This window comes from Strigops habroptila, chromosome 1, assembly GCF_004027225.2.
Source record: "Strigops habroptila isolate Jane chromosome 1, bStrHab1.2.pri, whole genome shotgun sequence".
NCBI lineage: Eukaryota > Metazoa > Chordata > Aves > Psittaciformes > Psittacidae > Strigops > Strigops habroptila.
Window position 1 is genome coordinate 55511007 of NC_044277.2, and position 27321 is coordinate 55538327.

The window sequence follows — 27321 nt, forward strand, 5'->3', positions numbered from 1 at the left end:
ATCATTAGATGAGTGCTCTAATTTCATCAGGGGCCATCTAAGAATTTGAATAATGTGCCCTATGCAACATGTTTCATAGTGGCAAGAGGACATGTTGTTTCAGATGAACAGAGGGGTCTTTATGCATATAAAGTTCTCAAAATATTTGAAATACTGGAACCTTGAGAAATGAGCTTCTGAAGGAAGACTTTAAACATTTTCAGTAGAATCCAGATGGCTTTCAGCATTAGAAACAGGTATGCCCAATTTGAATGTTAACGTAGATTCAGCAAGAATACATGATCAGTGTAAAATAACACCTGCCATTTCAGTATTTTCTCATCATTTGTTTATCAATAGCATATAAATTGATTAGATTGCCAGCATTTAATGGCAGTGAGTAATAAACACAGAAAGAATGTGTTCTGGTGAAAACATGAGGAACAGATGAAAAAATCCTGGGTTGGCAGCATTGTACGTGGCAAAAACTCATATCTCTGGGTTTTATTTTTTTTTTTTAATGGTGAGTGAATTTCAATTTTAATCTATAAATATATTCTCTAGTTGTAGTGATAGGACAAGTGGTAATGGATTCAAACTTAAACAGAGGAAGTTCAGGATAGATATAAGGAAGAAATTCTTTTCTGTGAAGGTGGTTAGGCACTGGAACAGGTTGCCCAAACAAGTGGTAAATGCTCCCTTTCTGGCACTGTTTAAGGCCAGGTTGGGCAGAGCCTTGGGAGACATGGTCTAGTGTGAGGCTTCCCTGTCCCATGGCAGCGGGATTGGAACTCGATGATCTTAAGGTCCTTTCCAACCCTAACTATTCTATGATTCTATGATTCTATGAGTCTCTGATTCTATGAATGCATAGGAATTTGATGAGATTATCTTTATTAAACTCTCATCATACCAAAATAGAAAAGGGCACCAGGAGAGCACTGCCCTCTACATACAGCTGTTAAAATCCTTCTAAGCTGGAAGGCTTTACAATTAACCTAATATTGTTCATGTTAAAGTAGTTTGTTATGGTTTTGAAATACCAATGCATTATTGTCTCCTCTCTACTGCTTTCTGGAGAACAGCACAAAACACAGACATTAAAAGAATTTCTTTCCCAGCCCTTAATACTATGGAGTAAAAGTGCCTATCAAAATATGAAGTGCTATCTTGAGATCAGTCTGGTTATAACTGAAAGCCCTGGCAGATATGCAAATGTGAATGGTTAAAAAAAAAAAAAGTAACAAAACTGAAGAATAAATCAAACCTTTTAAAGTATTTATTTGCAAAGGATCACTTTAAATGATCTGAATGGTTTAAGGCAGACTTTCAAATGTTCGTACTTACTGTGCATACCCTACTTCAGCTTCTGAATACTGAATGGCTACAGTGTGAATTTATGCAATGGAATTACTTAAGCTTTCAATTCTGCTGCTTACAATTAGTCTATGTGATGCACATTGCTGTTCATTAAAGTACCCTTCCTTTGCACAGGGATTAAGGCTCTATTTCAGAAAGGCGCTTAGGCGTATGCTTAGTACCAACTTTTATGAATGTTAAGCGAGTCCTGACATGCTGTACATGGATAAGGATGATTTCCTTATTAAAAGAATTCTAAAACAGAGATTTTTTTTTGATGTAGCACAGGGTTAAATTTTCCTTCTCTCATAAGTAAATTTTGAGCAATTGGCTGTTAATTAACTAGACAGTATATACAGATGGGTGGATATGTATTTTAGGTACACTTAGGGTTAAAAATCAATGTGATAAACCATCATCATTGAAATACATAAGAGTAGGGGGCAGGGAAATCTAGAGCATGCTGAAAAAAGAACAACTTGTTTGTCATTCAGTATTTTACCTTTACTGAACTGCAGTATTAGTAATTGGTCACAGTAGTTAATAGCACTACAGAAATGTTTAGTCAAGCCTGGCTGAAAAAGAGATTGTAAATGAAGTGTAAACACACTGACCACAGTAAGTTGCGTTTTAAGATAACAAGTTAACCAAGGGATTCTTCTGCTTTTTATAAGTGAACTCATTTTAAGTCCTGTAGACACAAGACAAGTGTCTACAGGAAGATATCTAATACTGCACTTTATTTCGTCATGCATTGGTTTTTCATGTTATATTGTCATTCTAGCTATGAAACTGTAGTGCTTTGCTATAGATTTTCATTGCTGTCCTTTCCGTATGAAATAATTTATTCATACTAAAATGTTACAGCAAAATTTTACATTCAAAATCCTCTATTCTTTCTCTATTTCCTTCACCCACTGTCAGCTCTGAGCAGTTATGACTCTTCTCCCAACAGGCCTTCCCAGGGACTATGTGTGATACAAGCATTGTGTCAAATTCTTAATTTTGCACTTTAAATCTAGGAGTAGTCCCATTGATTTTAGTGGGAATACTTTGGGGATTAGACTGGTGGAAATGCTTTGAGAAATGTCTGGGTGGTGTAAAACATTATATGATATATAGCCAACTTGATCATATGAAGAATTGTCAATTTGAAGTTGACTATAAATCTTTCAGGAAGGTCAGCACTAAGTATTGCATTTATGCAAACATATAAAACTTTATGAAAAAAGGGAATAGGAATTTAATTTTTAAGAAGCAAACCACAAGAACAAACACTGATGCCCTGTCATAGATTTTATCGTTTATGTACATTAAACATGGAGATCTAAACCAACATGTTAATTCTGCTTTACTTTAGCAGTTTCATAAATATTATTTAAAAAGTCTTTAACTGTTTTCAGGGAACTACAGGTTCACTTGGCTGTGGACCCAGTTAATTAGATTTTTCCTTTATTATAAAACTTTCATCATTAAAATTATCAGCTCGTGCTGTCTTCTGTATTCCAGTGCATTATAAGCTTCTACAGGCACAATTACTCACAGTAATTACTTCAACTGCTTTACAGTTACATATTTTACCATTGTATTCTAGTCTGTCAGCGTTTCAGCACTTCCCACAAACATGCAAGGTAAGATTATAAGTGGATTTTTAGTAGCATTAGACTTTCAAGAACAAATGAAATTTCAGGAATTGATACAACATAAAACCAAACCCAAACAACAGAAAATACACCCTCTGGGTATCTATTCCTTGGTACTAATGTTTTTTGGAAGCAGGTTCCTATGAGAAAAATCATTATCAACCAAGCAATGCTGCAAGCTATTTTGGATAGTTGAAGCAGAAACAGGATAATCACTCTAAACTATAGATCAGCAGTTTTGACAAAGAAGAGACAATATGGGAGGTATAATTTCCACTCTAAAATAAAGACATTCAGTATAAGTACATCTCTTATCTGAGATAAAGCTTTCATATGAAATGAATTTTTGTTTGTAAATTTGATATTACTGATATGGTAGTCAAACAAGAAGTGTATATGATTTCTTTTCCTGCTCAGTGCTATTGCAGATAATTCTTTAGAGTACAGAGTTAGCCATGAAAAAATAGATTCTCTAATATGTTCTCATTTTCTGTGGTTGAAATCCTAGGCCTGAATTACCACAGCTAAGTACAAAAAGCAATATGGGAGAAACAACTTTCCAATCAGCGTATTTGAATTCTTTTTTCTTGTTTCTATTTTCAAGAACAGGGAAAAAGTAAAAGCATTAATTTTGCCTTATTGCAGGTATGCAAATTCTGCTATGCCTTTCTTGTTTCACCTTCCCTCTTTACTGTGCCATAGGGCAAAGTGCATTCATGCATTCTCTGGCCATATAAATAAATAAATAAGACTTCCTTTTAAATCATAAATAATTAATAAAGGATGTACAGTGGTATAAGGACAGAAAATATTCATATCCTTGTAAAAATACATCTTACGCATATATACATATATGTATTTCATTCAAGAGATTTTATGCTCAAGGAACAGTACTGTATGTATATTAATATTGTGCAAGAGGAGATTATTTCATGTGTAGTGCAGAAGTAATTTGAGAAGAATGACTGACATTTCTTGAAGACTCTGTTTCTGTAAGCTGCTACACATACATAAACTTTTCAAGCCCATGAACATCTGCCAGCCCAGAGATATTCTTCTATGAATTATACTAGGGTCTTAGATATTTATTTGCCACGCTACATTTTTTAAGCACGATCACTTTCTTAGAAGCTATATGTGGACAATGCAGGGAGAAAGCATCCTCACAAAATTTCATTACACTGCTGAAATAGACAGTAGCAACTCTAAGAGAATTTTGTCTTACAGCTTCAGTGATTCTTGGCAAAAAAATAAATTAAATCACCGGACCAGTAAATACATTGTGTTCTATAACAGTAAGCAGTATGGTGCATTATGAATAAATGTGGATCATGCAAAAATACTATTGGTATATATGGAAGAGAACTTGGTCCCTTTCCTGAAGAATAAGTAAATGCAGAGACCCAAATACAGCTGGTAGGAATAAACATTCAGGAATTTGCAACCAGAAATTCACTCTGGTGGTGTTTTCACATGAATTAATTGTTTTAGGCATTTTTATAAATGAGCTTTTAGTCATTGTTTTTCTTTATCAAAAAATCTATTTAGGTAAAAACAGAAGCATTTTTTATATGCTAAGTCAGATAGCAAATCCACTACTGTATGACTTATTTCGCCAGTGATGCAGTTTTGTTATTGAAATACTCACAATGAGTACTCCAAGGAATAAGTACTGATAGACTGAGAGTGGTTTGGGAAAAAAACAAAAAAACCCAAAACTGAATGTCAAACAGGTCTGTAAGGATTCCAATGTGCATATTGTTTACAAACATTGTGGTCTGTTTCTGCATTCTAAATTCCAGCAAGATAATTTCTGAAAAGCTTGAACTGTATGAGGGGAAAGCACGTCTCTTTTTTCCATTCCTACTCTGTGAACGTTATGTTGCCTGCAGGCTCTTGGTGGTGCTACAATACAGTATTGCTGTCCCCCCCCCCCCCAATAAATATTATGCAATTAGCACATGATGATGCACAGCATACAGATGGCTTTTCCCTCCCAAAGCTGCCAAACTGTCTTTTTAAGAGTGTGAATGACAAATAGTCATTTTGGAGAGTGACATGACATGATGATGGCACATTAAAACTCCTCAAGAATACTCAGACGGTACATATGCCCACTCAGCTCCATCTACAGCACCAGCTGCTTCTGAGTTCCTCCTGTAGCTGCACTAATCTTAATGGGCTGGCTGCACAATTCCCTGTTGCTACAGGGCATTTCATGTTCTTATTATAACTGGGGGGAAGAAAGCACAGATTTGCGAGTACAGCATCTGCAGAGATTGGAAAAGAAGAGGGGAAATAAGGAAAAGTATGTGTGTGTGCATGCATGTGCACATGTATGTGTACATACATACAGTTTAATGTACACATACATTGTATACATATATACAATCACAATCACTATGTCATTATATAAAGAGCTAAATTATATAAGTATACAGAGAGAGTGAGAACACTATAGACACAAGTAGATGTTATTAAGAGAAAAATGTCATAAACATGTGACATGGTTGTTCTAATCATATCCAGTTTTCAGTATTTCCTATTAATTATTCAACTAGCTAGACTTTAGATGACAGTACCTCTTATTCCTAGAGGAACCTTTCATCTGAACTTTGTCTTCCACTTGGAAGCCTTGAGGGCTTACTTAGATACTCACTGGAATGTTATGAAGTGTAAGGTTTAGAAATTTGGTACATCTATTTTGAATTTTGTTTGAACAATAACCATCAAGGAACTAAGGAAGTTTCACTGTTCTCTTTCCCATTTAACCCCCCTTCTTCAAAAGGTTGGCAAAATTAAATATTCACTTCGCTTTATCTGGCTGAGGTGATAAGGTTATTAGCCTCCTGGAGCACTGATCAGTCACTGGAGAGTATAAGGGTTGTATATTTTTTCACTTAACTCTTCCATTAACATTTCTGGACATTTTACTGGGGAAACAACACAGAGGAAAGAGAGGCTAGTAAAGCCTAACTGCTTAGTCAAAGTTTGATCATGGAAAAAATATGTCTGAGTAAATTCATAAAAATTCTTACTACTTTAATTTCTTTGGCACAGAAACATACATTCCGTAACAGCAAAAAAGTAAAGAAACTACTTTAAAATGGGAAATGGGGAGTTTTGTTTTAAAATGGTGTTTAGTTCATTCAGAACAAGCTGACACTTATGCTATTCTCCCTGTCCATCGGTCATGGTTTATATGTTTGCTCCTCGGTTCCAGCACTTTAAAATGAATGATAATTTGATTTGCACCTTCTTTTTTTTTTTTTTTCCTTTCGGTCTCCCCCAGAGTAGGCTTTTTTTGTGAATTTGGAGTAGTAGTAATGCACACTGTCAGTAAAATTACACCTGACCAGATTCAGGTTATCAGGGTTTTTAATTACCATTACACTAACTAGAGCACGAAAGGAAGATGCTTGTAAAGTTATACAGCCTTACTCACGAATACTGTTCTTGCCCAACACTGACCAGTCACTGAAGATCAGCTCCACTTACTACTTCAACATTTTCTTTCATTTGTACTTTTCATTTTTCCTTGCTGTTTCCTCCCATTTTAGCTTGTCATTTCTCCTTTGGCCTGTCTTCATTTGTTTTCCTCTTGCCCTATCATCTCCTGTGTTTCTTCTCTTCCCTCTTTATCCTTCTTATTTCTTTGCTCTCTTATCCTATGTTTTCTTAATCATGTGCATGTATGAATAGCTTGATTGTAGATGGAGCTTTGTTCTCACTGGCTTTAGATACATGTTAAATATGAAGATCTTGGAGGTCAAAATACACCAAATGACATACAATTTATCTGCAGGAGGGCTATTAAGGACAAGCTGTGGGATGACACAGCTGGTACTCCCAAAGGGATGTAGCCTTGTTTCACCTTGAATGTGAAATATGCTATATGATAGGTCATCTCTCATTACCTCAGTGCCTTTATGATGATCCTGGATAGATACATTGGCTTCCAGTCATTTGTAGTACTCTGGTACTACCTGTAGAAAGACAAAAGAGGAGCCAGAGACAGTCTGAGTTCAGGCAGCCTATAAGGATAGTGCTGGATGTGAAGAGAACTCAGGAATGTCTTGGACCTCAGTTGTCTCAGCAGCTCTCAGAATTTTGGTCAGCTCTGGGCACTCCAGACACAATTTTGGCAGTTTTAGATCAAGACAGTATGGAAATCTTGTCTAGGCTGACTGGGTTTTGAGCAAGCCTGTCACCAGCTGCTTGCTTTAGATAAATATAATATGGTTATACTGTGGTTTACAGCATGGGACCTTGTTGTATTCCCATGTGACTATCTCTGCACTTGCCTGACAAGGAGAAAGTCTGGAGGCAACAAAACAGTGCATGAAATTGCTAGTATGTCAAAGTGGCAAACTGTGCCGCTGTAGCACAGTTGTTGTCTATGCTGGTTCCCTACTATACAGACAACATTGCTCAGACAAGGAAACTCTGGCAGCATTACAAGCATATTCCTTCTTTTCAAACTCTAATTAGAAATGTTAGAGGTTTGTCTATAGTCGTTTATATTGACTTGATCTCTTGTCCTCAGTATTATCTGTTATGCTGAAAGCACAGAAGACAGACAAGTCTATTTCTTTCTGAACCCAGGCTTGTACTATGGTTTTACATAAATTAATAAAACCAAAAGCAAATAAAAGCCCTCCAGGAACTCCTTTATCTCTTTCTTAATGTTTTTTATAAAAAAAATCATACGTTCACTAGAGCCTGGGTGTGAAGTCAATTTTATGAATCACAAGCCTCTGCTGACATTAATAAAATGTTGGGAAATCTGTCCCACGTGACTTCTCTAATGATACTGAATAGGAAATTAAAAAGATGTCTTAAGCTATTGATATTGAAATATGGTTACAGTTTACAAGAGTGAGAATTTCATAGCTCCCCCTGAAAACAATTGTATTAGTAACTGATGTGTTCATGAGGCCCTTAAACGAAACATGGCAGAAATGCGGCATGTGTGCACACTGCTATTTTTATAGCATTGCCTATACTGAATTTTAAATATTCGTTATTATTTGATTGAAATGGTTCCAAATCAGAAATATTGAATACTTAGTTATCCTCATAGTTAACAAATCTAATGTTATATTTTTAAAAGAAAAAAATATGCAAATATCTAGTGCTTTATGAGTCATCACAATTCAAAACACCCACTAGCAATACAATATGACGGGAAAAGAGAATTCAAAACTTTCTAGATGCAACCACAGTAAATGCTGAATCCAAGAACTGAAGTTTTTAAGAACCTGACTGTTGTGATGAGCAAGCTTTAATAGAAATAACCAAAGTAAGTGTTTTTTTCAAATCACCTGTTTTCTTTCATCTTCTGCTATTACATGTTTAATCTGTATACACCTGACACCTTCCCTTCTAAGTCTTCCCAGAAAGCAGGGAGGAAAAGGCATGTTGTACATGAAGACAAGAGTGTCTTTCTCCCATAATCAGTTCTAAGTTGTTTTGTGATAGTAAATGGTGGTTATAAAATGGACAAGACAATTGCTCCTGGCTTGGTGTTCTTTCTTCCTTTTGCCCTTTTTTGTTTCCTAGTTCTTCTATGCTTTTAGTGAGAAGGCAGGAATAAGCTACAGTTGCATCAGTTCCATATCACCAAGAACTATGGATGTCTGCACAGGCATGAGGAGACAGTTTTCATTCCTCTCCTCCCTTGCTAGCTACTTTCACAGCAGTCAAGGAAAGGGTGTAGGCAAAGTAACTCCTTGAGAAAACTTTTCAGGTTTCCTGGAAGTGCACAATTCTTACAGTCAGGGAGCTATGGAGCTAGGTTGTGTTGAAATATGCCATCTTTGCTCTGTCTCTTTCTCAGCGCTACCTCTGTGATCCTGCTGGTGCTGAAAATGCAGCAGCTCCTCATGTTCTCCCCATGCTTTTCTTCTTCACCTGGAATCTGTAAACTCTGCAATGAAACATTAGCCATGCTGCCATGGAGAGGAAAAACTGCAAAGATAGATCTTTGGGGAAGAAAAAAACAGGGAAGAGAGACATATGAACATTGCATCTGCTTTAAAGGAGCCTGAGCTGAAAAACACAAATGTCCTTCTCTATTGAAAATACTACATTAACATACTTTAATGGCGAGTGATGCAAAATGACATCATTTTTGGTTGTACAGATCTGTACCTACAAATAGACAAAATCCCAAAACTTTTGAGTATTAGGGATCTTGAAAAAAAATATCTTTTTAGGTTTCTCTACAATAATCATCATCGTGAGGGTTCACGTAAAAGTAAATGCATTAGGTCAGACCCTATACTGAGTTATATTGCTGCAGGGCCAAAAAATGTAAGTGAGGGCAACATTCAATTTATTAAAGGACTTAGTGTAATAGTGTCTTTGCTACTGAGTGAAACTGACTGCTTTCTTCCCTCACATTATCCAAAGAAGCATTTTCTAATACTGAGAGGCATTTGGGGCATTTAGAGGGAGGGATTTTATTTACAGTGTTTATTGCAAACTTATTCTGAAAGAAAATTTGTCTGGGATGTTCTAGAATGGAATCATACGAGATCTACCCAGTGAATCCCTGAATCCTCCATGTGTCTTGAAACAAGGATTTGAAACTGCCTTTGTCTTGATCTTCTTTACTTTGAAAGTCACAATCCCTATGCTCAGCTACAGACTGAGATGCAGTTCTCTGCCTCCTACATGAATGTCTCTGTAGAAAGTGGGAAGATTGATAGACAAGCTAGTAGATGACACTGCCGCAGATGCTTTCTGGAACCTTCCTGTAAACTCCCTAGGACCAAACATATGGTTCTATATAATTGTTTCAAAATTAATCACACAAACAAATAAAAATTCCAGGTCTCATTCTAAAATATACTTGTATAAAAAAGGGAGAACCACCCCCCTCTAAAAAAAAAAAACCCAAAACAAACCAACAAATCAACAAACCATCAACAACAAACAAATAAAAAAAAAAAGAACATTCAAAGTGTTTTGTACAGCCAACGTTATAAGAAAAACATTACTTCTCTCTTCCTAGGATGTTAAACTAAATAGCTGGAAGTACAGCTAGTCTGAAGTCATATTTGGTAGTAGCAGATGTGTAAATATGGTACAGGACTGCTGCAGTCAAAAGTTTTGTTCTTAGTTGCAACTCACTGATACTTCTTCATTAGTGACTTTGAAGATTGCTGTTTGGAAGGATTATGTTGGGTGGAACTGGAATAAAGGTGATCTGGAAAATGCACCAAAAATACATCTGGATTCTGTCGGCATAGTTCATTTTTACGTTGTTCTCTTGTATCGTACTTTCAAGATAACTCAGACTGACACTGAAATGCACATAAAAATGCTGAAAAAAAGATCTTTAGAGTGCTTTACACAGAATTGATTGGACTGTAGTGCCAAAGATAAACTAAATCTTGAGCTATATCACCTTCCTCAGGTTAAGTGGTTGGAGAATTGTGCTTTACTAACTTGATCATGGGCCAGCATTGTTTTTTAAAGGCTTAATAGAACGAAGTTTTAATTGAAGATACGAAGTTTGCTCTCCCAGAGCCTCAACCTTGGAGTAACAAAGGTCATTACTAATCACTTTAATAATCCATGCGGTAGCTGTTTTCTACCAAGGCATTGTTCCAAAAATGGCTTCTGTTCAGCATTTCACTCCAGGTCACCAGCCACTGTAGTGTAATCCATGAGGAGATTTATGGACCTCAAAGTGGGACTCCTTAAAAAAAAAAAGTGTTAATCAGCAAGCCACTAAGTGAGCAAATGGGAAATGCTGAAGCTACAGAATTTCTTCTTTCTCTTGGATGTGAAAGCCTTAATCAGCGCATCTTTGAGGATTTACACTTCTGTCCTCTCCCCTGAAGGTCTCTTTTCTTTCAAAACACTGCTAGAAAGTTATTCAGGATAGGGCTGGATCTACATACAAGGTGAAAGGGAGACTGCAGCCTTGCAGTACAAGACCCTGTTATGAGTGCTACACTCTGGTGTGCTGATGGGCTTGGCTTCACCCCCATGAGAGAGCGCTATATTGCTCTCAGCAAGTTGAGACATGGAATCTCTTCCCTCCTCTGCCTGAAGAGATCTACTTGTACATCTCTAACCTTTAGAAAACTGCGGTGCCTGTTAAACTGCTGGATATGCTGGTCTCATTTGCTTTTCTCTCATCCAGCACATACTTCACTATGCCGCAGAAAGTGGAATAACTTTTACAGGGAGAATGAGAGCGTCTCAGCCACCACAGAAAGACCAGTACTCTGCTAGAATATGGGATATGGAGAAAACTGAATCACTTCAAAAAGACAATGGCATTGCATCTTTGTATCCCATAACTAGAGTTCCTGGGTAATGTGATGCTCAGAATTTTAGTCTAGATTGTAGGATTCTGGCTATGCCTCTGTAGCTCAGGGGAGATTCCTGCACCCTGAAGTAGGTCTAAGAAAAAGAAAAGGGAAAAAAAATAAGCCAAAATCAAACACAAGCCAGACAGAATATTAATTACACAGGCCACTGCTCCTTTGTAGAGAAGATGAGCACTTCCAGTCAAGTTTGAAAAAGCAGCAAGAGCCCCTACTGTCAGATTTGTGAGATGGTTTACTGAATAAACCCCCAGCTAGTAAGGCTGAGGAATAGGCAGTGCTGCTGATATTGAAAGAGCCTGGCTGTGACATACATTTTACCTTGATCTGCTCACAGTGTCAGCATTGACTATTCTGGACTATGCTGAGAAGTAGGACTTTAAATGTTTGGGAAACTCTGTCAAAGGAATCTCAGGCTTATTTTGATATCTTAGGAGTTCGGTATCAGCAGAATGAGGATAAGCCATATTTTGAAATCAAGTAGTTAATCTGATTTAGACACCCTAGCTGCGTTTTTTGATCCAGTCCAAACCTCAGACTCCATTTCTGTCTTAAAAGAGAGGGAGTGCACTGTAACTGCATAAATATGAGATATTCAAACAGTATAAGGGAAATAATGTGTAAGAAATAAGCATCTTTTTATCCAGCTGAAAAATTCAAAACTGATCATGAATACTTCCCTGCTGAAATAAGAAAAGCTTTTGCAGCTGTGCTAAGTTATGCCTGAAACAGCAATTTTCTGCATGTATTCTGGAAGTGATTACTATCACAGTGATACTCCCAGCTGAGAGAAAAAAAAAAGTTAGTGGAGGAAATTATGACAATGATGACAGTAGTGTTACCTCCAAACTCAACATGACATTGAGTTAGGATAGGTACCAAATCGATAAAAGACATAAAGAATCCAAACATCTTTAACATTGCCCTTAGCTATTTACAAGTAGTAATCCACTTTTTAAGCAGCGAGCATGTACTTTGAAATTTACTGATGTTCTTTTCACTTATACCATATTAAATATTCACATGTGTCTGTTACCTACACATGGGTTGTCACATTATGATATCCACATCAATTGTTTTGTGGATAGAAGTTTGAAAAAGTATATGAGAATTGTTGGAGTCTGTTCTGTAACAGGAAGGTGAGACTCAGTAGACATAAAAGAGCTACAAAACCTGTGAAATCTTGCTCTGTAACTTTAAATAACTTATGTGATGAGGAAGAAATTTTATTTCTGCAAATCTGTCTTGCAATTCCAATGGAAGATATGTTTTGACCTACAGAGGTGCATTTGTTCTGTGCCTGCTACAGTAGTCTCAGAGAAACTACACCTGGCTTTCGATGCTGTGTAGTTCAGGCGGTGCTAAGACACTTCTTGGTCTTTCTTAGACTCTGCATTTTTCTGAAATTAGATAATGGAAAACAAGATATGGAAACGAACTTACTGGCCCATCACATAGTAGCAAGCAATCTATCAACCAATCCATTTTAATTCGTTTTGTATGTTTTACTACTCTACACACTAAACACTGAGGAAGTTGGTATGTCGTTTCCCATACATGCAGAGCAGCAAACAGACACTGACATTAAGTTTATAGTGACATTCGTTTAAAGTCTCACCTCTCAGTAGGATGATAATCTGAAACCAGAAATGTAGTCAAATTCAGCTAGGAATAAAATCACAGTTAAAATTATGTGTGTGCATGCGTGTGTGTGTGTGTGGCTTTGTAAAACTCTGATATGAGAAGACTGTAAGACAATATCAGATATATTTGAAAATGAGATTGTTTGCAGAAAAGAATGACGTTATCTTGCTCAAAAGAGCAAGCTGAAGATTCTAATGGTCCCTTACATGCTATGCATGATAAACATTCAGCTTATCTTTCCAAGAACAATAAAATTTCATGTACTGCTGCTTGACTTTAGAATTATTTTTACATATCTCCATGCTACTGACTCCCTTGTAAGTTAATCTCATCTCTCATCAATTTTTCACCAGCTTCACTCTGATGTTGATAAAGGAGATGGTTCCATCAAATACATCTTGTCAGGCGAAGGGGCAAGTTCCATTTTCATTATTGATGAGAACACAGGGGATATTCATGCTACAAAAAGGCTGGATCGAGAAGAGCAGGCCTACTACACTCTCCGAGCACAAGCACTAGATAGACTGACTAATAAACCCGTGGAACCAGAATCTGAGTTCGTCATTAAGATTCAGGACATCAATGACAATGAGCCAAAATTTCTGGATGGTCCTTACACTGCTGGAGTTCCTGAGATGTCTCCTGTGGGTAAGTGCATAATACACTGTTGGTATTGTGGGAAATTTGTTCCTATTGCCTTTTTAAAAATTTCATTATTTTTTATTGTATTGCACTAACCTAATTAATTATCTATGTGGCACCTGCAACAGATATTTCAAGACTGAACTGGAGATAACACTCTAGATTAAGTATTTACCTTTTCAAAAATGTTGTGAAACTCAAATAGCTATGTAGGGATTCAGATAAGCATTTTATGGTATTTTTCTCATTCCAGTGCCCAGAGGCTTTCTTTTGTAATTCTCATTAACAATAATAAGTTTCACACCTATGCTATAGTATTCAGAGGTGATAATATATAATTTTGTTCAGATAAAGTCCATTCTCAACAAACTCTTCAAATTTCTGCTACTGCATAATTTCTTTGGTAAGTGTTGCATATATCAGTAACAGTTCACTATACGTCTTTTCTAATGCTGAAATCCACCTCTCCAGGAAATACATGCAAGCAGCAGGGACTGGGGTACAACATGAGATAGTTTCAAATTGCCAGCAGATTCAGAGAAGAATGTCTTTCAGACTCTGTCGTATAAGAAGAAACACTAATTTCTAATTTTTCCTGAGTTTGAATTAGGGAAGAGTTTAAACATTAAATCCATTATCTCTTCATTTAAAAGAGAACAAATGTCAGGTGCTGATTCAGACCAGATAGGAGTTTGGCCTGGAGACATTTTGGTAAATTTTACTCTAAATTATAAAAGCAAGCATGAAGCTAAAAAAAGCAGAAGAACTTAATCTGCTTCCATGGAAACTGGTGTATGGGAAGTCTCACAACAGGTTAATAGAGTCATACGTTTATTGAAAGTATGATTTTCTTGACTAATTTTAAACCATATCAAAATATGATACTGTTACAGTAAGACTGCCCGTAGATAATTTTCTAGTTTCCTCAATACTACTTCATGTGTTTTTGGACGTTAAACAATTATTCTGAATTAGATCTAGAGAGACAGTAACCTGCCTAAGTGCCCTGCACAATCATTAGTCGACATTGCTTTTGCATTTGGAACTCAGTTTAGAAGCCAATAGGAGATGAGTAAAACATTGTTAATGAGTTTTCTATTTATTTGTTTTCCTAAGTAGTGACCATGGACACTATTTCTCATTTGAAACTTGTTCGTTGTCACTCAAACAGTAAGAGGATGACAAAAGTGACAATAATAGTTTTGGAAAGAAAAATGGACACCACAGCTTTTGAGGAGTGTCAGGGAGGAGATGAAGTCATGATACATCAATGAGATCTTTTTACTGCTGCACTTTGGAAAAGCAAGATAACCAGATAGTCTAAGACTGCAAAACTTAGATGTTCACTATTTCAAAAATATGTTCTGTACAATATATAGATAATTGCTGTTTTATTTTAGAATTAGATCATTTAAGTGAGCTGAAGCATGCAGCAGTGATTAGAGTTTTGCTCCTTTGTCTTGTGCCCTGAAAGCAATATCTCTACATTTCCCTGCTTTGTCCTGTACTGGCATATTGACATATGGACAACTACTACAGATATATGAGGTTTACCTACACACACAAATCCATGCCTCTACCCCTCACCCATGCTCCATTTGTTCAAAAAATATATTGGAAATCAGTCTGTGGAGAATGCACAGTGTATGGTGCAGAACATAAGGACTATTTTTCAAAATGAGCTGCTTTTGCATATTTTGTTGGATCATTACCATATCAATGATTGAAAAAGATTCTCTCCCATATGGACCATACACCACCAAATATATATTCAACTCAGGTGGAATATTGTGCAAAATTATTAACTGAGACTTGTGTACTCTCTGGGATTTGTGTCAAGTAAGGGTGGTTTCATCTTCATGAATTTCCTGAAACTGTACATTTTAAACATCTTCATGTTTAGTATCCCACAACTACCAAATACTGCATTGTTACTGTATTAAGGGTTACCATGAAATGCCTATGTGGTACTTGTCTAGTTACATCTAGTTACATCTATTCACCATTTATACATATAATCTATTTTTTAATTCATCACCTACAGCATTCATGAAATATTTAGGAGAAACAAAGTACCTCTCTCCTATTTTGTTTAAAATTATATTCTTGACAAGGATTTTTAATTGGATATTAAACAAAATGAAAGCGATCACAGGATTATAAACCCAAATTAACTATAAAGCTAGGAGAACTATAACCTTTAACCTAAAGGGTATCTATGTGAGTATAATGATTCTGTATTTTATTTGACAAATATTTTAGGACATTATCTAAGGCTAATTGAAGTCAATCTTTTCTGTTATTTGAAATGACTTCAGGTCAGGTTCAATTTATATTTGAGTCAGGCCCAATTATATTGATTATCCTGAATAAGGTGAATATCTTGCTGGCTTGTAAATTCATTCATAGCAAAAACCTCAAAGATATGGCTTATCTGAAAATCATCTTGGGGTTTTACTGGGGTTTTTTTTAAGTATGTCTCTTTCTTAAAAAGTCTAGCAGTGTTATATTTCAAACAAAAACATTTAAAATTATAGTTTAAAGAGTATTAAGAGTGTTCCTGTAAAGTTGAGCCAAAAATAGCTGATGTGAGATACTGATCTGTTTGGCTTATAACCACAGAAACGGGGGATAAAACTTCTAGTACTCAACATAATTTTGGTTTTGTTTAAACTTCTCTACTCTTCAGACATATCAACTGCTTTGCAACAAATATCTTTCTTGCTACATTTGTTATTTCTGACAGAGATGGATAGAAATATTTTATTTTTATACCAAAGGGGGAGGGGAGGAATTAAAAAAAAAATATTTTTATCATGCTTTAATCTTTAGTACAAGTGGGCAGCAGGTTTGGAGAGCCTGAATGAAGGGAAAGTGTCTCCAGATACAAGCCTCCTCTGCTTCACCTTATCTGACCTTGCTGCTGGGCTGGGACCACTCTTGGGCTTTGTCCTCAAGTGAAGGTTACCTAGCAAGGCTGTGGGAGGGCAAGAAGGTGGTGAAAAGGATAGAATCTGCCTCCAGGTGCTGTCTTTTCCTTTTCACACTCCTGGAGGGAAAAGACTATAGAGGTATTGCTGCATCAGGTCTGTGTGAGGGCCAGTGGCAGAAGTACAGAAATACCAGAGCCAGGCTGGGCTGTTGCATGTAAGAATTAAACAGGTATTATGGATAACTTGGTAGTAAAGATGTTTAATATTTATAGTAGCAACTGAGTGACGCAGAAATGTGATGCCATCATGGAATTGTCTTGCGTATTATGCAGATTATGGATCATTAATTGATATCAGCCAATGTTTTTAATAAATGACTGCTTTTAAAGGTCTGTTTTTCATTTGTCAATGTGGCTACAATTCAATTGATAAGGGTTTCAAAAATAAGCATTTGTTAAGTTCATCTAGTTTTAGAAACCAGTTTTCCCTTAAAGGATTTCATGAATGTTAAAAACAGAACTCACATAAGCATTTCTCATGGAAACTAATTTTAAAAGTTTTGTGAAATACCACACAAGGCACTAGCAAGGTTTTTAGTAAAAACTCTGTGCAGAGGCTTCTAAAAGAATAAACTTGGAGATTTAAAAAGGACCTTAACCTCAAAATAAACTTCAGCAACCAGTTTATCTGACCCTAACACAGAAAAGGATGCTCTCTGCAACTTGTTGGAAACAGTGCTGAATCATGACTTGGGTAAGTTAAGGTACAAATACTGTTCTAAATTCACAATCCTCTCTGCAAAAACTCTTCCCTTCTTTTTTTCCTTAATATCAGAGCTTAAAAAGGTCAAGTTCTCAGATTACTGTGATTCTGTGATATCCACTACTGTCTATTAAAGGTTAGATTAAAAATGATAGCTTAAATATTCTGGGGGGAAAAAAAAACCCCAAACAAAAAAACCAACCCCCCCCCCCAAAAAAACAGAAATCTGTGCCAGCCATACAAAACTCAGTGTGTTATTAGCTAGTGTCAGTAAAGAAATATGCTGAACACCCTTTGATACGCAGCACTGATTTTCCTCAGTGTTTGCTGCAATTGCTGAAAAAGTCTATGTAGTTGCTACACGTAGAATTCTTTTTAATGAACTGATATTCAAGCTTGTTATAAAGACATAATTGTAGAGAAAAATAATTGTAAAGGCATTAATATCTGAGGGGGAAAGGCATGTTTTCAGTAAATAGTCCCTATTTATTTTTTCAATCCATATCACGTACACAAAGAAATAATTAAAGTCTCAGTTGTGAAGTTACAGGTTATAACAAGTCATTAATGAAAGTCTGGAGTAGGGTTAGTGTCCTGTTTACACGTTCAGTCTAGGGCTCTGAACAATATTGCCATAAACAAGATTTACTGGGACGCTCATTTTGCTGGATGGAGTGAAGGTGTGTTGCTGTTTGTTGGCTGTCTGATGTTACCCAAAAGTCCCAATCTTGGACATATGTAAGACAGCTGACCACCTGTGTTACGAGGTAGAGCAAAGTGTTCAGGAATAGAAGGAAGACTTAATTTCAGTGCAGGAACATAAACTCTTCCTTTGTAGTTGGAACTATGATGCAACTACCCATTTTTCCTCAGCCTATAGATTTCTTGACTATCCATGAGTATCTATAGAGATTTATTGGTTATGAGGGGTTTTTTTTTAAAAACAAGGTAAGCATACGAATTTGACATCAATCCATTGCAAGAAAAATTAGGACATCCCTGTATTGCAATAATCTTGAAGGAATTCCTGCTTTTCAAGAGAAATATGCGTTCTCTGGGAAATTCTCTGGAAATCTTCACATACTGATCTTTCCATGCATGATATTTCCTTGGAACTGATTTCCCATACGTAGGACTTATCACATAGTTAGCATACCTTATGTTAGCTTGCATATTCTTTTCAAAAAAAATATTGTGCAAAAATCTCCCTCTAGGCATAGGACCTCTGGAAGCTCAAAGTTTTTTGTGCAACTGGTAAAGAAACAATGACAATAGCAGATGTTTTAAAAGATTTTTCTCCCATGATGTCAGGGAAAAGTTGATTAGCACAAAGGGACAAGAAAAGTATCATTGCTTTTAGTTGCTGATTATGCTCAAGTGGGATGAGTGCAAAAAGATTTGATGTTAGAATTTCTACCTAAAAAAACCCCACCACTTTTTCTAAAGGAGCTATGTTCTTTAGGAGGTAGCCAATTAGATTCAGATACTGACTTTATTCATCTCACGGAATGTAGAGGGTTTGTTTGCTACATCAATAGATTTTTACAGCAAACAAGCACTTCTAAGCTTACAGGATTTCCAAAATGTCTCTGTTGAGGTTGCAGAGCTTGTAATTTCTTTGATCTTGTATTGGTCTGTAGTCCTTGACAGTAGCAAGAGCAAGGAGCAAAGACGTAACAGTGTGTGAGGTTTATAAGCACTTTTGCCAATATTTGCAGACATTGTAAGCTTCATTGGCAGGGCTTAGGGACTTTGTAAATGTGGTAAGCCTGGCTTTCACAAAGAACACAGGATGTCAAATAATTGTTATGATACCCTTGTACTCAAAGGCTGGAGAGACTCTGGCAAGTTTAAAATAGGTCCCTGTATGAAATTACATTATAGAGTAATCTGTAAAATCAGTTTGACATACTGAATCAAAGCTTTTAGTTACTGGTGAACAGAAAATTGATGTATTTTAAGTCCCATAACTGATAAATGACTTGATGGATTAACTACCAATTTTCTTTTTAAACTTTCCATCTACTTAATAGTTGTATGTGAAATTTCAGGTTGAGAATAACCTTTTCTCTGTCCAAAAATATTAGACGGTCCACAAGAGAGAAAAATTGCATTAAAATAGAATTGCAATCATAATACTTTGTCATGGATACTTCAGAAAGAGAGATCAGGAACATGGGTTAGCTAGGCCATAGAGTAGGTGGATAAAGTTACCTTATGAATGATCATTTCTGGTCAGAATTCCTTCAAGCAGATCCCATCCTTAGTAATCTGTACCATTTTATGGAGGGCTGTACTCAATCCTCTCCAAACCTTCAGCCTGGTCCCAGGACCCATTTATGACCCTCAACTGAGAATTGTAAAGCTGAAGAAAATGGATGGAGGGCATACTAGATCAGACATGAAGAATTTCAGAAGGTTGTCTCACCCATTTCCTGGTAAAGTCCAAATAAAACCGACCACAATACAACTTCTGTTATGTTCACCCTAGACACCTGCTATTGCAGTATGTTCTTAAAGAGTGATTTCTAGACTCTCTGGTCTCATTCTCACATGTCCAAAATGTGTTCCTTCGGAAAATGAACACTCTCTTTAACAAATGCTTTTCTCTAGTCTTGTGTCTAAATCCAATTTATGAAGGGATCTGATCCTCTGCTGAAGACCTTTTCTGGGCATCTGCCAAACTGCTACAATATTAATTTGCAACCTAACCTCCAAATGGGTCCCTGGGCTGTTGAATGGAAGGTCTCAATGTTCCAGACAAACTGCCGGTGAGAAAAAATAGCACTTTCTGGCTGCCAAAAGGTGATGACCATGGCCAAGGCCCTGGCTCCCAAGTGTTGTTTTATCGTGCTCTCAGCATACATCATAGAAGCTGCTGTAAAAAACAAAACAAATAGGAACTGACATTGAAAATATAATGAATAGGAGCTAGATACAGAACAAGATCCTCACAAAATATGTCCTTCTTGCTAGCCAGTTAGATGTTTCACTTTCTTACTCCTGTCAACATAGAGACATTTCTTGTTCAGAAATGTTTATGCAGCAGATTGTTATCACAATTGATACTGAAGTATTGCAGATTATTGAAGGAACTGAGTACTTTTAAAAGGAATTTGGAGACAGCTCTCACCAGTTTTTCTCTGAGCTGACACAAAAATTCTCTAGCCATCTTTTCAAAACAGGGTAAATAATTTTATAGGTTACAATTAATTTTATATATATGTGTGTACAATTCTCAAAATATATAAACATATATGTATGTATATTTGAATCTCTTAACTACTCATTACAATTTTAGCATGCAGACTTCTTTTCAAAGGGAAACTAGTACTGTATTTCATACTTAAGCATACTTCAGGCATCACCATCTTTTAAGAAATACTGTTCATATACCCTCTACCAGCCAAAGGCAGAGATAGAGAGGGGGAGCTACTGAGTGAGATGTTTTTTATTGCTGTGAGTCAGAGGCTGACACTGACAGGATGCTGTAACAGCTGGTACTACTGGTTTACAAAGAGGACCTTGCATTTTAAGCTGAATCAGCATGGAAATGATGAATAATTGTGAAAACACCACCTCATACCATTTCAGGTATATATTGGCACAGCATGTTGAAGAAGTATAGTTCATATTTTTTGATCTTTTATGTACAATAGTCCTTTAAACATTTTGCAGGTACCTCTGTGGTTCAAGTGACAGCCACTGACGCAGATGATCCTACTTATGGCAACAGTGCTCGAGTGGTTTACAGCATATTGCAAGGACAACCTTACTTTTCTGTGGAGCCGAAAACAGGTATATTTCTACAAGCTCTCTGCAGTAATGCCTGGGGGGTGGGGGAGGAAATGCATTAAAACTTGCTAGGAACTTACTAATGTGGTCTTATGGATAATTGAATGCATTTTTATTTTGTTGCTGTTTTAACCTGTTATGTTCCAGAATAGATTATGAAAATAACACATCTGAGCTATGTGATGAGCAGACATTGCTGGAATGAGAACTTTTATCATCTTGTCAATCTACTAGCTCCCTGAACTGCCACATGTTGCTGTCTTTCTGATCAATGAAAATTTCAAGATGTTGTGAACAAGTTTTTTTGTAGATGTTTGTTTTAGAAATATCTAATCCCACATAGCCAGATTTCCTTAAGTATAGATTTATCTCTCCATTCTACTTTTTAAACTGAAGCTTTGTTGTGGGAAATATATTTTTTCTTTATTAGTTTGAAAAAGAAAGCATGGCACTTTCTATCCTTATCTGATATAATATTTTGATGCCACTTCCAAAACAAATTACTGGTGGGAGATTTTTTCCTATTTTTGTGAAATTTTAGGAATATTTTTAGCCACAACAAAATGCAACTTTACTCCTCTGTCAGTTTAATAACCCTTACCCATTCTACTGTATCATTTCACAGAATGGAAAAGTAAGTTCTCACTCTGCTCAGTAGAGTTTGGTGCCTGAGCCTTCACTTACACCAACATGGAGAATATATATACTTTTTATTTCAGAGAAAAACAAACTGAGACAAAAGAGAAACAAACTATTTACCCTATTTGCCATAACCTGTGATGTGAATCGGACCTGAATCCCAATGTTATGACCAAAAGGCAACACTATTTAACATCTGAACTTGCAGAAATAAGTAATATAATTACCTTCATATTACAACAGGTCCACAACAATATGATAGTTTCTTCTAAGTTAAAATCTTTAATGATTGAGGCTGAAACATTTGCATACATTTTCACTTTGATGTGATACTCAAATTCCCTTTGTGCATGGTAATTAGCTTCCAAATCATTGGTTAACGTTGCCTGGCAATTTAGCTATGATAGAAAAGCCAGCAGGCCAGAAAAATCAGTGTAGGAAAATAATGTTATGAAATTGTACATTAATTGTATTTTAACATAGCTTGTAAAATGGGTGAAATAGTGCCAAGCAGCCTGTTTGTGAAACAGACGTTTCAACCCAGAGATGATTAATGGCAAGTCCTGCATTCATAAGGGAAGAAAGAAATAAAACTCTAACTAAACATTCAACAACTATCGGATGAAAAGATATGTGTCCCAATGCACCTCTCTTTTATTTAGTTTGTTTATATTTCCTTTGCTGCTGACACTAAGTGCTGGTGGAGTAAAGGGTTGCCTCTCTGGAAATCAAAGTTAGCTGCTGTACTATGTACTGAGCATGAAATATTCATAAACTGATCACATTTGAGAAGGCACATTTATTTTCTGATATGTATCAACCGAACTGAAAGCATATAACATGGAGCTTTCTCCTTGTTTTCATTTCAGGTCAATTAATTGCAAATTGTTTGCATATCATCAAATGGACAAAACAAAAACTATTTCAAACATTACAGTATTTCCATTAATAAGTAATAAAAGAATCTTAATTGCACTAACGCTTTAGCAGTGGGTATTGTTGAAGCAAATATATGCTTCAAGTAAAATGAGATAATTTCATAGATATGTGGAGTGTGGTATGATATCAAAATTAGTCAGAGTTAATGTGGTGAATTCAAGATATTGTGAAATAAATCTTGATCTTGTATCTTAAAAATGAATACAGAATATTCTGATTTTCCTAGCTCTAAAAGAGTGGGAAATCAAACACAGATGATGACAACTTTCACGGAAGGGAGTGTTACCCGAGTTATTACAAATTTTCTATAGTTCAGGGAGAAGATGTTCAGAATGCAAAGTCATATATGGCATTACCAAAAGAAAGTTGTACTAAATAAATATTGGTGGGTTTTGGTGACTAAAAAGAAGTTCAGCTCCTAGTCAAAAACTGGAATATTAGTGTTGAAATTAATTCATTCTTCTCCTGTTGCAATCATTGCTCTGTAGCTGCCTTTTAAAGGCAAACCCAGCTTTCACAGTAACGTATTTGCTTGTGCAACCACTGACATATTTTGTCTTACTGCAGGTGTTATCAAGACTGCCCTTCCGAATATGGATAGAGAAGCCAAGGACCAATACCTACTAGTTATTCAAGCAAAGGACATGGTTGGACAAAATGGTGGATTATCAGGGACTACATCTGTAACTGTCACTCTGACTGATGTTAATGACAACCCACCTCGCTTTCCAAGGCGTAGGTTACTTTGTAAAAATATGACTTGTAATATTTTTTCTGAACATTGTTATTTTCTTTATGTCATGCTAGTTCTAAAAAAGAGTGCTTAGCTTCCATGTTAAGTACTTTGTTAATCACTGACAGAAAGGTATATTATTATTGTAGTTGTTGTCATTATTATCATTATCATTATCATTACTACTACTACAATGGAAGAATCTTTTTTCTTTACCTGCTACATTTCAGATCAGTTAAAATAAAATGATGTACAGCAGGTACATTAATTAATGTATTTTACTTCCTCTCTATAAATAAAGACAAAAAAATATACACTTTAATAGATTTTTCGCTCTTGCTATTTAGACTTCATACTGCATAGTTCTTAACTTGACTCTTAATTCTTCATATTCCTTTGGTATTTTAGCAGGATTTACGTTGTGCATAGGGTGTTTCCAAAGATGTTAATCACAGAAGAGCCAGAAAGTTATCTTCATTCCATTTACTTTCTATGACCAGGGTAATTCTCATCCTAACCAAATAAACAAGCACAGCTGTATGCTCAAACCTGAAGAGCTCAGTTTATTAAGACCATTCTGTCTGGGGTGTTTTCTTCTAAAAGAAAAAAGTCCTTGCTAAGTAGAATAAAAATAATGTGAATAATGTATTTATGTCATCTCCAGCCTCACCTCCAATGATATAAAAAATAGATCTGTATGTAATAGATTTCCTGTTATTTCAAGCCACAAACTGATTGAAATAATAATAGAATAACTGAAGTTATTTTTGAAGGTGAGGGTGTTATTGGCTACAGATTGCACTCAGATATGCTTTTGATAGCATATATATAATTTTCTATTTGAACGAAAAATGATGTACTTACTGTTAAAGAAATTAATATATAACTATGTCTAGTCATATTCAGATTTCAAACTGCCTAATCAACATACACAGCTATGAAATAATAAGAGTTTATACTGCTATTATTTGACTTACTTGCTTTGTTTCCTCTTTAGTGGAAAACAAAGCAAAACATTTTCTGCATTGGAACTCTGTAGCAGGCATTCACCTCATGATTTGCACTTGAGTTTCGAATTATATTTCTGCATCTTTGCCTTGTACTTTTCTTGTCACAGGAAGAAATTATAGCCATAGTAATTAGAGTCCATCATAAGGAAAACCTAATAAAAAAAGGGCAAATCTATTTTAAACTGAAGAATATATTCTGGTAGCCCAAGTAAATATTCAAGTATCTTAAAGAAAGGCAAATGTTAAGAAGATTGGGGGTTTTTGGTTTTTTTGTTTCGTTTTGTTTTGGGTTTTTTGTTGGTTTGTGGGGTTTTTTTGTTTTTTAGCATACAGTCCCCGAAGGCTCTAAAGTCATTAATTTTTTTTTTTTTTAATTTCACAGGATCATACCAGTATAACGTCCCAGAGTCTTTGCCAGTGGCTTCTGTGGTGGCCAGAATAAAAGCTGCAGATGCAGATGTGGGACCTAATGCTGAAATGGAGTATAAGATTGTGGATGGTGATGGTTTGGGAGTATTTAAAATTTCTGTTGACAAAGACACCCAGGAGGGAATCATAACAATTCAGAAGGTAAATCTGATTTTTCTCACTGATTCAATTTGTATTTGTGTAAGATAAGGGCAGGTAATGAGAGTACAAGCTTTTGTTGTACTAAAGTCTAAAAGCCTTATCTGTTGTAAAAGTTTCCATTGGCATATTTTGCCTGCATTTCTGTGTGTTTGTGATTTTGAGCTTTTTAATGACTTACTTACACTGAAAATTATTGTGTGTCTTTTTGTCAATAGCTGTATTGTTTTGGTTTTTTTAAAACCCCTGTACAAACAAGTTAGGATGTGAAACTAAGCTTTCATCTCATTTGTCCTGATAATAAAGAGATAACGTGAAAATGCAATCTCCAAATGCAAAATAGATCCCAAACATAATTAAAACAAAAAAAAAAAATTCGATTGTCTTTCTTTGTTTGATACTGTTCTATTCAGAAGGCACATATTACTAACATTAAAATTATGTATCAGTAAGAATAATTGTTTACAAAATAATATATTATAAAAATATTTCAAAAACATGGAAATATTTAAAGAAATATTTTTTCTTCTTAGCTTTCTATATGTACAGTTAGAAAAATAACATTTTAAAATTGAAAATCATGTTCATATTAAAAATATTAAATATCAGCATTTTTACCTTGCTGCAACATATTTTAGAGTACCCTTTTACAAAATAAAAATGTGCTGAAATATTCTGCAAGAAAATTTAAATTTTGAGGTGAATAGGGAAAAAAAACCCAACAAAGCAACACTTTGATCAGGAAATCTCTTCTCTCATTACACACTCTTAATGTGTGAATATTTGGAAATGTCAATACTGAATCTATGGTGCTAACTCTGCTAAACAATTTAATACCCTCTAAAATGTGGACTGACTTGGCATTTTCAGAAAATGTGTAAATATGTTCCTGAACAAGGACCTAGGTTTGTAGTTAATATGATTCCATAACAAATTTTTCTTGCCTATATACTCTTTAATCTTTGTAAACTTCACTTTCTGGTTGTGGGGTTTTTTGTTTTGGTTCAGGTTGGGTTTTCCTCCTGTGTTGCATCAATTTTAGCAGGGCCTGTTGCAATTTTCTAATTTTCTGATGTCCTGAACACCTGCTGAGAGTGGATAAGCATCTATAGATGTCGCAACAAATGGAGGATGTTCAGCACCCTTGAAAGATCAGTTCCTAATATGTGTAATGTGAATAATCTTTTTTCAAGGCAAAAATTTGGAGAACAAGTGCATAGAAGACCATCAATGACAGTGTACGCAGGTTAAATGGGCTTCAATCACCGAGCCTTACCTGCCAGATCACTACAGAGTTGGGCAATGGTTATCCCTGCATGACAATGTGTGCTTGTTAGTAAAGAATCAGGGAAGAAATTAGATCTGTAGCCTGGAATCTTCCTAAACATTTTGCTATCCAGCACGTAATGTTCTGTACACCTCTGACTGCAGTTAACACCCTCCTTTTCATGCCCCTGAAATCAGCTGAGGCTTGAGAAACGGCTCAGACTTGAAATGCATGCCCAACCTTTTAAACTCCTGCGTATTTATATGTTCAGGTGACATGTCTGTGTACACATTAAGCAGTAAAATTCCAAGGCAAAAACTTCTGAAAAGGCACACTTTGATTCTAAATGCAGATGCACGCTTTATCTTTGCACACTTTTGGTGCAGTCGTACATACAAATGAGCAGGCTAGGCATGAACATCGCTGCCAGTATTTCTGAGAAGATGAAGACACTCCATTCATTTTTGTGCTGGATGTTATGCAGAAAGTGTGTCACTTGGTTATTGGAGATCCACACAGAAACGGAGGATTTTATATTCTGTTTTTAGAAGCATAACTGTTTTGAGATAACTTGAAAAGTTTACTTCCTCACCAGAAGCTAAGAGCTTTATTTGTTTTGGTTTTTTTTTAACACATCAGGAACATCAAGCAAAAAAACTAAAATTTTGTAAAATAATTTTAAAGAAGTGAGATTTAAGAATTCAATAAGCAAAGCAGGACTTTTGTATGTTTCAGGTGGATAGAATATGAAAGAAAATGCCCAGGGGTCAGCAAAAATTGCAAATAAATTATTTATCTATATAAATTCAGGAAAACAAACTTTTGTAAAAATAGATACCAAGAATCTTGATACTAGAAAATTATTGCATGTTCAGGTATTTTCCAAGATTACTTATGTATAATGGACTTGACTAATGCATGTATTGTTTTGAAAGGTGAGAAATCAGTGAATGAGATATGGGTGTGTTTAATTTTTTGTTTGGTTTGGGTTTTTTCTATGCACATTTGAACATCTTTCTTCTCTGCACCCAATGACACAGAGATTTCAAAACATCAAAAGTCAG

General features: G+C 35.7%; 1 protein-coding gene across 1 annotated transcript in view; it reads left to right on the plus strand.

Annotated features, from left to right (window-relative positions):
* Positions 1–27321, plus strand: part of CDH7 (cadherin 7) — an 82645-nt gene that overhangs the window by 26275 nt on the left and 29049 nt on the right. The window contains exons 4-7 of the mRNA XM_030500606.1: positions 13324–13618; positions 20986–21105; positions 23248–23415; positions 24806–24993. Of these exons, the coding sequence (XP_030356466.1) occupies positions 13324–13618; positions 20986–21105; positions 23248–23415; positions 24806–24993 (771 nt within the window). The remainder of the gene's footprint in view (positions 1–13323; positions 13619–20985; positions 21106–23247; positions 23416–24805; positions 24994–27321) is intronic.